General features: G+C 39.6%; 1 protein-coding gene across 8 annotated transcripts in view; it reads left to right on the top strand.

Moving 5' to 3' along the window:
• Nucleotides 1-16,322, top strand: part of BDP1 (B double prime 1, subunit of RNA polymerase III transcription initiation factor IIIB) — a 78,720-nt gene that overhangs the window by 35,592 nt on the left and 26,806 nt on the right. For 7 of the 8 annotated variants that reach the window (XM_050946817.1, XM_050946815.1, XM_050946819.1 and 4 more), the window contains exons 22-31: nucleotides 295-514; nucleotides 1,434-1,582; nucleotides 3,469-3,676; nucleotides 4,495-4,679; nucleotides 6,157-6,376; nucleotides 8,917-9,134; nucleotides 9,788-10,172; nucleotides 13,723-13,848; nucleotides 14,180-14,216; nucleotides 15,237-15,320. In XM_050946817.1, the coding sequence (XP_050802774.1) occupies nucleotides 295-514; nucleotides 1,434-1,582; nucleotides 3,469-3,676; nucleotides 4,495-4,679; nucleotides 6,157-6,376; nucleotides 8,917-9,134; nucleotides 9,788-10,172; nucleotides 13,723-13,848; nucleotides 14,180-14,216; nucleotides 15,237-15,320 (1,832 nt within the window). The remainder of the gene's footprint in view (nucleotides 1-294; nucleotides 515-1,433; nucleotides 1,583-3,468; nucleotides 3,677-4,494; nucleotides 4,680-6,156; nucleotides 6,377-8,916; nucleotides 9,135-9,787; nucleotides 10,173-13,722; nucleotides 13,849-14,179; nucleotides 14,217-15,236; nucleotides 15,321-16,322) is intronic. The other variant, XM_050946816.1, reaches the window with a different exon arrangement.

Raw genomic sequence — 16,322 nt, 5'->3', positions numbered from 1 at the left:
CACGTGGCAGTGCTCAGGGCCATGGGCTTCAGCCCCTTGCGGTGGGGCTTTGGCTTTCTACCGAGGGCCCCAGCAAGTCTAATGCTGGCCGTGCTTAGTGGCCCCCCCGAAACCTGTTCACGGCCCCCCAGTTGCAAACCACTGTGCTAATGTATTTGTTTAAAATTTAACATCTGCACTGTTAAAGAAAAACAGAACAGAAAGATTTTATTGATGCAGATGTAGCTGACCTATGAATACTAGTATTATGTCTCTGCGTTACAGAGGATTTCAGATATCACGTTTTTTCTGCAGGCTCCACAGCAAACACATCTCTCAAGGAGGAAGTAAACCAGCCTCTCTCCAGCCAGCCCAGCTAGTGAGAAGCCGATTCCAGAGGCCCAAGCCAAACATAGGAAGGGCAGTTGGAAAGAAAGAAACACGAGCAACAGAAAAGGATGAAACTGAAAAAAAGACTGAAGCTGAGCAATCAGCTCTGCAAAAAGATGAATCTGCTGGCATCTCCTCCACTGTAGTAAGTTGTAGTACAAGTAAACCACTTCAAGACATTTAATTTTTAACTTCTCAAAAAGGAGTATAATGCAGCAGTTAAGTAGCGACCAGATTGAAGATTAGAGGGTATTATATGGTAAACCTTACCAGGTTGAGCAATTACAGACATTACAACAATGAGCTCTTTAAAGTCTAGTTATTTTTAATAAATAAAAGGCTTATTATGGAAAACGAAGGGTATGGTTTTGGTTGGATTTGCAATAGAGGGAAAGATAAGGCACAGTCGAGTAACTCTTGGCTGGGCTCATATCAACTACTTAAAAATAAGGGTTTTGCATCATCCTTCCTGATTTAAATAAACTGTTGGGGAAACTAAGTGAGGGAGGCCAGAGAGGCAAGGAAGGAACAGCAGGAAACTATCAGTTCTTACATACAAAGCTACATTCTATTTTTAAGCTTTTTGTGGCACAGCACTTCTGCCATAGAAGTAAGCCTATGCCTGCTGACTTTACCATAAGCTGGGTAACCTTAGGCAAGTCACTTAGCACCTTCCCACCTCTGTTTAAACATCTGTAAAGTAGAGGATATTTAGCTGCATTTTATTTACTGATTCTTAGGTTTTGTAACTTGCAATGAAATACTCTGAAAGGCACTAAGTGTAAAACAGCATGCCCAAAACTTTCAAACTTGGGTGTCTATAGTTAAGCTCTTAAATCCCCTAAAGTGCCTAAATATGGATTTAGATGCCTACCTGTGAGCACTCAGATTTTAAAATTCTGTCCTGTGATTGTTTTTCTGCCTGCCCATTAGTGGAATTACATGCTCAAATAGTTTTCATTTTGATATTTACAGAGAGAGCCTTATAAAATGCAATCCTATTTTAAAACATGGGACGTTTTAGTACTTGTTTGCTGTACATGACCGCTATTGATGATTGATAGTTACATTTTCAGCACAAGTCAAAGGGTGAAAATGAAGCTGTGTCTTCTGAAACTTCAGGAGATAAGTTGTTGGATTGTGAGAAACAGACACCAGAAAGAGACTCTCCAGTGCCTGAGGTTTACCAAAATGTGTTAGATGAACCAAGCAGGTAAGTTGAATTTTAGGAAACAAGTTTGAAAGCTTTTCATGTAAAGATTTACCTATTGTACAAATGAGATCCCTGTGTATGTATCAATACCTTTCTTCCCAATGTTTTCCAATTCTCTCTGGTCCTTTATTTCAGTGCTAGTATCTAACATTTTCACTCTGTGGCTTTCTTTAGTTGAGCCCAGGTGCTTGATATTGTTTCTCTGTGGGGCTGTCTTGAATATATTTGAATTCAAAGTTCTTTCCTACCAAGTTTTGTCTTCCTGAAGGTAGTTTTTTCCAAATGCATATAAATGTCTAATACATTAATACTTGCATGTTTGTCAGATAAGATTTCCAGTATTGTTAATGGCAAAGTCCTTACTTGTTTCCTCTGACCCAATGTATTCTTATGTTATTAGTCTAGGTGAATGCAAGTACTAAATATGTATTTGGTTACTGGTTTTCCTGGTGATATTAGTGTTGCTAGCAACAGAAAAATTCAAGTTCCTGATTACATATATAACTAAAATAGCTAGATCTCCAACAATTTTATGCCTCTTATAGAAAAAGAATACCTCCACAAATACTTTCTTTAAATAGGTCTTTTTTCAACCCACAAGAAATTCTACAAACTTTTTTAACATTGCAGAAATACTAATTCTTTAAAACAACTTCTTAGCCTTTGCCAGCATTTGCAAGGCAACATATTCTATTCTTGGAGCCAGGAATGTGGCTGTTCCTTTTGGGGGTTCCAGAGGAAGTCACATTTTTCTAACACTCACAGGCAAGGGGAATCTATTGGCTTGACACATGTGTCTTGGCTGGGGGAAAGGGGAGGGAAGTAAAGTAGTAATGGTGGGATTCTAGAGACCCACCATCTTTCAAAGATCTTGCTCCTGCCCTTAATTTTTACTCCTTTGTTACCTCTTCTCTTTTATTTATAAGAAATTGAGAAAGATTAAAAACCTAATCTGAGTACCACTGGAACCAGAGTAGCTATAATGAAATCCCCTCACTTTCCCTTCTTGTTATTGATGCACCTGTGTATTAAAAATGAAGTAACAGGGCACTAATTAACCTGAAGTATTGAGGTTCTTAAATTCTGGCCAATTATAAGCAAAGGGATTGGACTAACAAAATAAATTTTGGAGTGCTTGTTTCGTTGTGATGCTTTTTAAATCATTGCACAATTTCAAACACTCTAAATTTTTATTGGCAATATTGCAACCTTTCTCATCACAGGAGCAATACGTGGATTTGTTTACATCTTATTTTCAAATTAAGACGCATAAGGCACACTTTTGTTATTAGTTTCTACTTACAATTGCAACTTAATGTTGTTAGTAGACATTATGAATTAACATGAAGTATTGTTAGCGTCACAATTTAAGACCAAGTTATGATGCCTTCTCACCCATAACCCTTAGAATCAAAAAAGGGTTTGCATATAACTGATATGTTCAGGTAGAAGTATTGTCACACAAGCGTACCCAGGATTTAAATATTTAAATATTCTGGAAATTAGGTATCTAGAAAGCCAGAATTTGTTGATCCCCTTCACACTGCTTCTTTCTGGCTTGGGCTACTCCCTACTAGTATGAGAATAGCCAGTAGTGATGTGTATGAGACACAGCAGAAAAATAGTAAGAAAGATCTTCACACTGGGCTTGGGCTATGTTACATGTTCAGAGTTACTCCCCAAATGCTGAAAACTGGAAACTGTAAATACTAAAGAAGTACATTTTCCTGATCTTAAACCAAAAGGCACAGCATGAAAAAATGTGTAACTCTTTTTTTTGTATAAGTATTGATTTTAAAAAATCTGTTAGAGTACAGTAACAGGTTCCATTAATTGTAACCATGTGACATTTTCTGTTTTTAAATCATTGGCACTGAACAATGCAGTTCCCAAGAAGATAAGCCATGTGCTATCAAACCAGCACAGCTAATGAGGAGTTGGTTCCAGAGGGCTAGACCAAACCTGGGAAGGGCATATGGCAAGAAAGAAGAGCCAGTGGCAGAAAAAGATACTGCTCCAGTTGAAGGGGAAACAGGAAAAGCAGAGGAGAGCCCTTTACCACATAGGGATTCTGATGTACAACTCTCTCTAGAAGTGAGAATTTTACTGAGATCTTTTTGTTTATGCTTATTGATACCTGTCTTTTACCTGCAGCTTTTATGAAGAAAGTGCTTAAGTAGGCTAATAAACCCACATACTAGGCATTAATTAAATCCTTTTTGTATCCTTATGCGTGATACTTACAATTTAATATAAACCACTCAAGAACACAGAACAAATGCCTAGATGTTTATAAAGCAAATGGTAAGATTTATCCTGTTTCTTTATGGACAAACTAAAGACATTTTGAAATTTCAGATATTTTCATGACATTCGACGTTTAAAATGCACAGGCATTTTAAATGCACTACAGACTATTTGTTGTTGCCATGTTTTTATTCGGAGACCTCTAGTAACTGATCAAAAAGGAGAGTACTGGATGTTTTTTATCTTCCGCTGTGGTTCTCAAACTTATGTATTGGTGACTCCTTTCATACAGCAAGCTTCTGAGTGCGACCCCCGCCCCCCGTTATACATCAAAAACACATTTAAAAAAAATATTTAACACAATTATAAATGCTGGAGGCGAAGTGGGGTTTGGGAGTGGAGGCTGACAGCTCGCAACCCCCATGTAATGACCTCACAAACCCCTGAGGGGTTATGACCCCCAGTTTGAGAACCCCTGTCCTAGATGTTGCCTTGTCTTTATGGAAGGAATAGCAGCAATGACTAGTTACCGTAAGATGCTTAAAGCCTTTAGAAAGAAGTTCTGATTCAGATGAATTTATGGATAATAACTCAGAATGCTTTTTTATTCTTTAAAAATATCATAATTAATATTAATATTTTTGCTATTCTAAAATAAATTAAAGGCTGAAGTGAATTTGGCCCAAAAAGATGGTTCAGATTCCTGTGGGATCACCTCACCAAAAAGAAGCTTTCAATCAGAAAAACTTGGCTCCCTTGAGAAATCTTTCACCTGCAACAATCAGAGAGATCAAAGAAAGAGTTGCATGTCTACAGACGTTGAGAGCAGGCTTCCGAATTCTTCTGAAAGGTAATGTTCATATTTCATAAATGAATCGTCTTTAAAACACTGTTGTACTAATCCATTCCCATTTAAAAACTGTAAGTATTATAAAGTTTTATCAGTAATATATAACTTTTGTTATGACAGGGGTCACCAGGTGGCACCATTACATAGTCTTAAAGTTTTGTTTTCTTGCTGTGAGAGCACATTTTTAATCTTGGAAGAAAATGCCCTGATAATATTGTTTAGCTTTGGTTTTGTTTGTTTTTTCCCTGTGTGTGTCCCTTTGGTGGAGCTGTGGCAAGCAGCAAGGGAGTTTATTCCCTGCCTCAGTGTCACTAACTAGTCCACTTTTGAGGCATTGTTATTCTGTGGGAACCAGGCATGGATGTTTAGGCTTAGGCCTTTGAAAGTTGGGATATTTGTGCCCACCTCTGATCAAGGACTGTGTATGTATAAAATGAACAAGTTGTATTCATGCTATATCCAGATTAACTTATTTTTTCTCTTGTGGGAAGTTGACCTTCAAAGCCCTGACATCTGCTACCATTGCTATTATCTTAATTTTGCCAACTTCCTTGACTAGTTTAAAGATTTATTCCATGTGTTTGAAGAGTCATTTGTAATCTGTATAGTTCTTAATATAGCCAGACTGAAAGACTACTTCTTGGCAGCCTCTTGGCCATAGTGAAAGCAACAAAATCAGAGGTAGGGATGAATGCCAACCCTTCATTTTATCCAGTTCATCAGATTTCTCATGACCTGATTTGATTACATTCTGAATTCCCCCTGCAATGTTATCCTGCATCTGTTTGCCATAAAATGTTACTCCACTGGCCAGTGTTGTTCGCTTTAAGTCATTAGAAAGTGGATCATGCCAAGATGAGATTTTTCTCTACGTCAGTAACACGTACCTCCATATTAATTTGGCCAGACCGTGAATTCTTTCTTTTTCTACTTGCAGAAACTTTCCAGTCTTCAGAGCCCTCAAATCAATTTTATGGAATAAGTTCAGACTCTTCATAACCAATACCCTAGTATCAGAAAAGACTTCCCCTTTTCTGTCCCAAGAGAAACAAATGATGATAATAGGACATCTTTTCATCCGCTGTCTATTTGTTGGGGAAAAAAAAAAATCTTGACTTGCACTCGGGTTAGCTTTGAGCACCTTAATCCCACAGTGACTTGTCCTTTCCTGCTCCACTCCCCCAAAATATTCCATTTGCACACAGAAGAGCCAGTACTGCCACAAAGAAAACTGAAACATCCACCACTGAAAATGATGTGCAGGCAATTTCCCTTTTCATATTTTCCTTTTCCCCTGAGTGGACTTCTTAAAATACTGTATGCGATGAACCTTTATGGGAGTCGACTGTTTTTTTTTCTTTTTTTCCTGGTTCACATTTGGCAGATGTTACATATAGTTAGGCTAGTATAGTAGATTTGCAAAAGCTATGTTAATGGTCGGTGACAACTAATATGTACAATCATAATATTTTCCTAGATCCAGTTGTGGAGAAGAAAATAAACCAAGTGCTATAAAACCTGCACAGCTAGTGAGGGGCCATTTACGGAGGCCAAAGCCAAACCTAGTTAGAGCAACAAGAAAGAAAGAAGCCCTTGAAGAGGGAGAAAACACAACTAAGGAAAAGACTGAAGCTAGAAATACGGAAGAAGGTCTGGTATCATGTGGTAAAAAATCAGAAAACCTAACCTCATTACTGGTAAGTACTGAACATCAGATCTAGGTCAGCCTATTATGTCAGTGAATGAATTCTTTTCTTATGCTTTCTTCTTCTTATGACCTATGGATTTTGCAGAATCTACTTTCTGGATAGCAGAGGTTAAATTGGTTCTTTGAATCTCATTGCCAGTGATGAATTGATGTAAAAATAATGAGCACAAAACCTACATAGTTTAAAAGTATTTTAAAAGACAATGTTTCATCTTTTATATTTTTTACTGAATTACATTTTGATTTGCCATCAGTGACTTCATTCACTTAAATATTCCATAATTTCATTACCTGCAAATGTAAACAAGTGTCTTTTGCACACTGAACGATACAAATAAAGGCAGCTGTTCATAATCACAACTGCTTAAAATCTGTACGTATGCACACAAGGTCTTTTGTGGCTTATATATTAAATATTAGTGAATGTGGAATTACATAATTCAGGCAACCTGTTAACCTCTATTTTTTATTTTAATTTCCGGGATAGCACTGAGCTGACATAGGAGGCTTCACTCTATTTCTGTTGTCTGCAATGTACAACTTAGACTTTTTTTATTTCCTCCTCAGTATATGGTTCTGTCACAGCATGGCTTGCCCTTGTAACTGAAATAGGTCCGGTGCCTCTGTGCCAGTTGGGCCAATTAAGGGGGCATAGCTGCATCTGGGTCTATAAAGGGTCAGTGAGAGATCGGGGGGATGGGGTGTCAATCTGGCTGAGAGAGCTAGGAAGCAGGAGCAGCAGAATTGCTGGAGTCCCCTGGGATGGGAGACGGTGAGAGCCTGAGATGTAAAGGGTGAGCTGAGTGCGGGACAGTTTCAGTACTTTGGACAATAAAACTGTGTTAAAAGAGACTGTGGGCATGGCAGTGAGTCCTTAGCAAGCTGAGGAAAAGCCCTGCTGTCCGACAGATTCACTAAATATTTTGGGCCTGTAAATTATTCCAGCCAAAGGCCCGTAACTGATGAAGTACAATTACTGATACGTGTTTAAAAAGTGAGATGTTCTTACTGAACTGGACCAACCAATGACTAGTTGAAATTGTGACTTACTGGATAAAGTGACGATTATGCTTTCACCTCCTAATAATTTTCTGGGTTTTATGGTAAAGGTTTCTCAGGGAACTTCAATGGCTAATGGGTTTTTGCCATCATCTCAGAAGAACAAGTTCATGGGTTCTATGTCAGCAGAGCTCCTGAAGGAAACAGCAACAACAAAATGCTAGGAGGGGCCATTTAATGTAGGGATCTCTCTGCTCTGGGCAAACTTTTTGGTATGTCTGAATGAGGAAAGGTTTTCAAACAAACAAACAAAAAACTGGACATGTTTAGTCTTCAGAAAAGAAGACTGAGGGGGAACCTAATAAGTCTTCAAATATGTTAAGTGCTGTAATAGAGGACTGTGATCATTTGTTCTCCATGCCACTGAACATAAGACCAAAAGTAACGGACTTAATCTGCAGCCAGGGAGATTTAGGTTAGGTATTAGGAGAAACTTTTTGACTATCAAGGTATTTCAGATATTAACTAGGCTTCCAAGGGAATCTCCATCAGTGGAGGATTTTAAGAACAGTTTGGACAAATACCTGTCGGGTGGTCTAGGTTTACTTGGCCCTGCCCCTTTATAGGGGGCTAGGCCTTATGATTTCATGAGGTCCCTTCAAGTCCTCTGCGATTCTACTGTTCTGTTTAAGCCACTTCATCTAAATTGCTGCAGGATTCTCTTCGGTTCATGCAAGGGCCGAGAAGAAATGATCCTTCATTCTCCTAATCCCACTGTCTTTGCTTTGTCAGAAGATACAAGCAGTTTCCTCTTCTTAGGTGAATCTAGGACAAGAGTAGGCAACCTTTGGCATGCATGCTGATTTTCAGTGGCACGCACACTGCCCAGGTCCTGGCCACCATTCTGGGAGGCTCTGCATTTTAATTTAATTTTAAATGAAGCTTCTTAAACATTTTAAAAACCTTATTTACTTTACATACAACAATAGTTTAGTTATATACTATAGACCTATAGAAAGAGACCTTCTAAAAATGTTAAAATGTATTACTGGCACGCGAAACCTTAAATCAGAGTGAATAAATGAAGACTCAGCACACCACTTCTGAAAGGTTGCTGACCCCTGATCTGGAAAGTGTATAGGCCCTGAATGTCAATCTTCCTGATGATTATTGTAGTTAGACTTGGGCCACCACAGGTGTGGCAATTAGCAGCAGTAACAGGAAGTTGAGTACGGAGGGTTTACTGCCTTACAAAAAAACCCAAAACACAACTGGGAGCAGTAGTCAATAGTTATTTCAAGTGCTCTTCTGGTTCAGCTGGGCAGCCGGGTTAGCTTAGAAAAAGGTTGTCTAAGAAAGAAGCAGAGGTCACAGTTTTGGATTGTGTTCAAGAATTTGACTAATGCTTTTTTTTTTTTTTTTAAAGGATCTAGTTAGAAATAACGGAAAATTCTTAATACTATTAGTGTAGCATTGTCCACTACTGAATATAAACTTACTTTAGCAGTCATTATCTTCATGTCTATTTAGCACACATCTGGTAACTTAGTGGAAGTTGCATCCTCCTCAGAGGATTCATGGAAAAAAGAGTCTGCAGACAGTATTGAGGCAGTGCCTCCTAAAAGGAGCAGGCAGTCCTGTAAATTCCAGTCTTCAGAGAGATTGTCGGAGAGTGAAAGTCAAATAGAACAAGATGATGATTCTCAGCTTCTTTATGCTCAGGAGAAGACCTCAGACAAACTGATAAGGTGAAGTAACTAAAGGTTTAATAATACTAGGCCAACTAAGAGCCCATAGTTAAGTTTCTCACTTTTTCTGTCTGGCCACTCTTCTGATGTGGGGTGGATGGGGGTGTGTGGGCATGTGCACTCATGCTTACTCTCCAGATGTTTTTTCATGGCTGGAATTCTCATCTTAAAACTCTTGACCTTGAGTCTTTCTCCTGCAAAGTCAGTGTGGAGAATAGGCTCTTTCTTGACTAAGCTGCCTGCTGAAGTGTTCAAGATTGTAAAATACACATGCATGCACACACTTTTGATTCTCCAAAATAAAAAGGAAACAATCCCCTCCTCGCTACTGCCCTAAATGACCAGGTCCTTTAAATTTCACTGCACAGCACAGTTTTCCAGAATTTCTGCCTGAAGTTAAAAGATAAGGAAAGTAATTATATCCACAATACAATATCAGTACTTTGAACATTCACAAAGGAATGGGAATGCTGACTGATGGAAGTACTGATTTTATTTTTCCCAGTGTATGATCGTAATTAATTATGATGTGTCAACACTGGTCATAATCCCAATTGCCACATGAGTTCACTGTGACTGTAACATTAATTGCTTTTTATGTTTAATATTGCTACTTTACTAAAAAGTGCATTTATTTTTTTATATCCATTTAGAAGGCAATCTAGAAGGTCATCTGAACAGGCAGGCCTGCCAAAACGTGTATCTGAGCTAAGAACTTCTTCTGCCTCTGAATGTGAAGTTGATCGCTGTGAAAAGGGAAAACCACGTCGAAAGATTAAACCAAATATCACCAAAGGCAAAGGCTTGAAAACTGCCCACAGCAAGAGATCTGGGAAAGAGCATGGGAGTTCAAAGATAACCTTGGTGACCCTCCGAGCTTCTCAGGAGGAGGATGAAGATGATGCAGATGAATTTGAGCTGGATGATGAAGATGAATGTTTTTCACCAGAAGACGTAAACAAAGCTCCAGTGTTTGTTCCTGTAGGTCTCCGATCTCCAAAACCTGTTCCTGTCCAGATTGAGGAAACCATGGAAGAGGTATGACATGTTGACTTCTTTTGTAGAGGTCTGGTGTTTTAGAGTGTACTCTTTCCTTTTGCCACCAGCTTTTCTCACACTTGCCTTCGCTTGAGTTGTAGTAACAAGAGCAATGTATTTTGCAAATATGTTGTGGGTCTGCAGTTTTTCTGTTTTGTTTAATTGACAAATGGACTGGTGGTGGAGTGGAATTAATATTTCTGGCATGTGTTCTTGGTGCTGGACGAGATGCACAGGCTGCTCAAGGAACTTAGCCTAAAGCTCGGTTCTGCAATGAGTATTGTGTGGGAGGCTCTGGGTGATTCCTGTTTCATTCAGTGGGGGTCTCTGTGAGCGCAGGAATCCACCTTTGGAGAGTACATTGCAAGCTCACGGCCTAAGACAGGATGGATGCAAACATTTCAATATCATGTTTGTCAGAATCAGAGCAACCTGTGTTCTTCTGTTTGCTTTCTCAAGAAACATACCTGACCAGAACAATCTTGTCTCATGGCATTATACATATTTACTTTCTAATTAATGTATGTATTGCACTCAAAAAAACTGTTAAAAGAATGTTAAGGTTGCAAAGTGAAGCATCCAAAATTAGAAAATGCCTGTGCAGTCTGAATTTGGGCCCCTTGAGTAGTTCACCATAATCATCTTTAATTACATGACCACATTATTTTTTCTAGGCTTTTGGAGAAAAACAGAACAAAAACAGAAAACAAATTCTATCATGTCAAACCATTGACAGCTCATGACCCATGTGAGTGTGTTGGAACCTTTAGAGCCACATCATAGCTCTCTGCCACTTGAGCGAAGAGTAACTAGTAGGAGTAGTAAGCTGTCATCCTCTGCGGACCAGCCACTAGAGGGAGATGACACAGAGACACTTTGCCACTGAGTTTCATGTATACTTAATGACGGTAGAAGAATGTTGAGACTCGGGTATCTTTTTGGTTCCATTCTAGGTTCTGGAGGGAAGTGTGCTCCTGTGGTCATGGACCTTTCTGCCCCACTCCCTCACTGACCCCTCCTAGTTGTCATCTCCACCCTGTCCTTATCTCAGTCCTGTTTCTCCTCCTCTCCTGGCTCTTCATTCTAGTCTCTTTGCTCAGTTTCCAGTCTTGCTCCCTTGCTCCTTGTCCTGGTCCCAGGTTCATTGCCCAGCCACTCCCAGACTTGACCCCAGCTCCTTCTCACAGTCAGTCATCTTTCCACCACAGCTGCCAATCATTTCGCTCTGCAAGTCAAGTCTTCTTCCCCTCACTTCCTCGGCTTCTTGCACCCCCACACTCCTTCCAAAAAAAAAGACACTCAAAAAATAAACCACCACTCTGCCTTTTTCCCACTTCATTCAGGTCAGACTGTTTCCTTCTCCAAGTTGCAGTAAGAGCATAGGAGAGACTCTCTTAGCTCTCAGTTGTATAGCCCAGAGAAGCAATTGCAGAGAGAGCCCTGTTCAGTCCCTGCAACACTGGGATGGAGCATTCTCAGCTGCTTTGTGGGGATAGTGGATGTATGGTCCGGTTGGCGCACAAAACTCTGAGGGGATGGAGCATAACCAGTGCAGCCAGAACATTCAGAGAAACTAACTGCCAGATTCTAGCAAGTGTCTACTGAGTCTGTGCAGACGGAAATTTTTCTTAAGTTTATAGCTTGGCCAAATTGAGCAGGTTTTCAGTACAACAGCAAAAAGCCTTTCCCTGACTCAAAGGCAATCCTTGCCAAATTTCAAATCCCTGCTTCAAAGTGTGGTGGTATAAGTGCTTCTCAACAAAATGGTTATTATTTTAACCTGTCAAAACTGTGTTTTTCCCAAATCTCATTCTCTGAAATGTCAGAAAAAATAATTCAGAAACTTGAAAAATCTAAATAAATTTCAGCCTGGGGCAGGCACCTGGCATGGAAAATTTCAGCTGGAACAGTTAAGTTTAGCAGTTATAAGCCACTGAAAACCGGATCTTATAATGGGAAATTTTGGACAGTCTTAATAATAGGCGGTTCTACCAGCTCCACCTATAATACATAGTACTGTTGCCTCTTATCAACTCAAGTAACTAGTCAAAGTTTTGGGGCCTGAAGAATGTTCCATTTTGGGGTACAAATTGGTTTGGGGTATTTTTTTATGCAGTTTTGTTTATTTACAGAGAATGCACAAATCCCTGTTTCTCGTAACACGGTGTGAAAAAACACACCCCTGAGCAATGCAAGTTTTAGCGCTGTAAAGTGGCAGTGTAGATAGTGCTACAGTGCTGGGAGCTGTGCTTCTAGTGCTCGTAGCTATTCCCCTTGTAAGGGTGGTCTCTCCCAGCACTGGAGCTGCGACTACCCAACCACATTCAAACGCATGGGGGTAGCTCTCTCCCAGTGCTGGAGCCGCAACTACCCAGCCACATTCAAGTGCCGCCGCGGTAGTGCTTTAACATCGGCTGCGTAGACATACCCTCAGTTTCTGTGCATTCTGCCTTTCCACCACCCCATCTCACCCACCCACCTGGACACAATGTCCAGTGGAACCCCCCCTTGCCCACATTTTGCTTGTTTCTATTAGGCCTTGTTTTAGGTGTGGTCCCGTAGTTGTAAGAAACACTTATCTTAAGTGAAGAGTGGGTGCATACATCAGTTTCAACAAAGGTTTTAACTCCGTCCATAACAAGTTTCATTCAGCTCATAACAGTATTTTTCCCTTTTGAGTCAACTGGTGAATTCCAGTGGGTTAGGAATTTTTCAACTAATGTTTTCTTTTTGGTTGGAAAATGCTGATATGTCAAAACTGAAACTTTTTGAGGAATCGTATTCGTTTTGGGAAAACTTTTTTGTCAGGAAGGTTTCTCAGATGCAGGATTAGTGATAGATGCACCCCCTGAATAGCCTGATTCAGAGCAGGGACTGGAACCTGTGTCTACTACATCCATATTTAATACGTTGTCGAGTTCAAGTCCATGCACTGAATTTTTGGGCAGTCTGAATTGATTCAGATCAGGGACTTGAACCTGGTACTCATCTGGGATGTGGGTGTCCTCTTGATCTTTTCTTATTTCATATCAATTCTAACATCCTTTGTATTCCTGCTAGGGTTTTATCGGAGATAATCTCCAAAAGATTTTGAAACAAGAAAGAGACTATTGGCAAAACGTTCATTTTCTCTCTGGCTGTTTTTCCCAACCGAGAAATTGTATACTTCCACCAGCATCCCAGATCTTTTGTCATTTGCTGATGTTGTGATTTGACATTGAAATCATAAAAGCTCTTCTAGGTTATTTGAGATTTGAATTCACAGGTATCTTGTAGAATTTGTTGCCCATTTGTACCCAAGTGATTTCTGGAGGAATGGCTTTTCAGAGTCTGGCAAATTTGTAGCTAGCATTTCAGATTTGGCGTACTTTACTTTAAATCCAGACACTTTCCCAAAATCATAGATTACTTTTAGATACTAATTTTAATATTTGGTTTAGAAGAAAATAGTATTACAACTTATGCATATACAGCCATTTTCTTATGTGTTCCTGCAAGTTTTAGACAGCTTTCTTTTTTGAATAAATAGGAATAACTTTGATTTTTGCAGCTTGAAATATCTGTGAATGTCCCAGATGTGCCCTGCATTACTGCTGCTGAATATCTGTCTCATGATTTAAATGTGGTTGTCCAGCCTGTGATGCAGAGAGATGAAAATCTGAATGCCTCACAAATTGTAAGCATTCCTTTTTTAGTAATATGCTTATGGTTATATAGTATGTCTAATTTTTATAGTGTTAAACATCAGATTACATGTAAGATAGTAATAGTATGGCATAGTATAGTATAATAGATGGGCACGGCGTAAGCAGGAAGTGTGCAAGTTTTCTTTAGATGGCTTTGTCAGTCCAATGTTGATGCTGTACAACCCCATTCAATCAGAGCAGATTGCTCATGCTGAACTTTGCAGTAAAGAATTGGCCACTGGGGACTAAGTTGAAATTGCAGTTTAATTTTATTTGGGATTTTGGCTGTATTTGAGAGATCATTTGTGTCTTTTCTTCAAGGAAGTGACTACACATGAAAATCCAGAGACTGACACAGGTAAATACAAGAGACACTTATTTTTGGGTGGCCCTCTGTCTTGACATAGACCAAGCCATCCAACCCTGAGTTGATGAGGTCTTATACATAGTTTTAGAGGAGCTGTGCTAACTGACTACTACTTCATGAGGTCCATCAGACAGATCAAGAGTTACAAGGCTGTTGGTTTACATCCAGATTGTGGGTGTCTTGTGCCCACTCACTCCCATGCACTGGTTATCCATATTGTGGGTTGTTGTGCTAGAGGAAAAGCAGCCTTTTCAGGGGCTTAAAACAATGCCTGGAAGGTACAGAAATGGGCAAATCCATGGCTCTGGTACCAACCACCATCACCATCCCTCTCGCAGACTTGGCAGCCAGCATGTACTATGGGGGAAACAGGGAAACATCATGACTGAGTCAGAAATTGCTTCCTGGTCTGCTCCTAGGGCACCACTATTATTTCCCCATACATGGGACTCATTGCAAAAAGCCCCATTTGATCCATTGGTTTTTTGAATTGCATTTTGAAACTTTGCTAAGAGATGGCTTTGTTTAAAGGAAAATAGCATTTTCAGTGACGAGGCAATACCCTACTGGGGTTTATGGGCTTATTTCAGTGTGATGACTTTGGAACACAGAAATGTTGTATCCTATGTTACCAAGTAGTGGAAGATGAAAGAAGGAGGTGCTATCATCCAGTGGATAGGACACAGAAATGAGTCATAAGACCTGGGTCTAGACCCAAACGTCTGTGTGACTTGAGCAAATTGCTTCCTCTGTCCATTTGTTTCCCTCTCTATAAAATGGGAATACTGCTGCTTACTCAGGGTTTGTAGAACACCTTTAGTTTAATGGATGACCATCACTATGTGTGTTAAGTACTGCTACTAGTATCTGGAATTCCCAAGAGAAAACATGTTGAAAAAATGTTTTGTTTCAGTTTCAGACAATAACATCTGCTTTTTGATCATGTTTTAGTTAAACTTCTAAGGAAATGACTGTGCTTGTGATTTTACATGTATGTGAACAATTTTGCAGGGATTAATGATGGAAGCACTGAAGCTGCCATGACATTACTTGCGATGGGAGATCCAATGTTTCAGTTAAAAATAAGTACTCAAGGTATGATCTATTTATTTGCCAAATCCTTCCGTGTGTCTCATGGGTTCACTTGTGGGTTGGGGTTTGGGTAGAGGTCATAATGACCTTTCCTTCATATCCTGTCACTATAGCAGCAGGTGTGGATTCCTCCTTTTTGTTCAGTATGAAAGAGAGGAGGATGTATTGGGCCATGATTCACTGTCTAGTAAGGTAAAGTGGTCCAGCCCCTAGCCAAAATACTGTCAGCTGCATTACATACTTGCCAGAGGTGCATAGAGCTCTTTTTCAGCAAAACACTGATATGTAGCTCACCACATGGAATACATGCCCTGATGAACTCATTTCATACCGGCAGTATGACTCTTATACGTAATGGGCATTCAGCACCTTTTTTTCTCTGCTGTCCTCTGTTTGTACCACTAAGGATTTTGCAGGTGTGTGTGTGGATATGTTCACTGCTATGTACTACAGTTACTTCAAACTCAGGCTAATGAAGTATTCATGCCACCACACACCCAGATGAATCATGTTATGATTAAAAATTTAAGTCTAGGTCATTTTATTGTCTTACCTTTTCTGAGATAGATCCGGAACTTGTTCTCAGGGTTGGTCTCTTGCTTTGAGTTAGCAGCAATTGGCAATACTGCAAAGGAGGAGTGGGGGAGCAGAATCTTTTTTTTTTTTTTTTTTTTTTTTTTAAAGAAGCCAGTATAGATGGCCACACCACAGCCACCCATATTGAAAGAATTGTTGCAGCACTATGTAACTGTCACTGGCAGCAAGGGGGGGAGGAAGTAAATTAATTTTCACTTCTGCCTTCAGCTCTTCATAGAGGTTCAATTGGCTGCTGAAGCTTTAGGAAAAGACTTGCTGAGTTCTTACTGTTCTTAACTGATCTTTCAATGGATAAAATGTATTAGTTCCTTTCTTTGATAGGAGATTCAGGTTGTTCACCTAAGTGTGTGTGTTAATTTTTAAAACAAAATTGTACAAAAAACAAATGGTGATTCAAAGGTTGAAGAT

This window comes from Gopherus flavomarginatus, chromosome 3 (assembly GCF_025201925.1).
Source record: "Gopherus flavomarginatus isolate rGopFla2 chromosome 3, rGopFla2.mat.asm, whole genome shotgun sequence".
NCBI classification, from domain to species: Eukaryota; Metazoa; Chordata; order Testudines; family Testudinidae; genus Gopherus; species Gopherus flavomarginatus.
The sequence above is the reverse complement of the archived record's forward strand: the minus strand, read 5'-3'. Positions and strand labels throughout refer to the sequence as shown.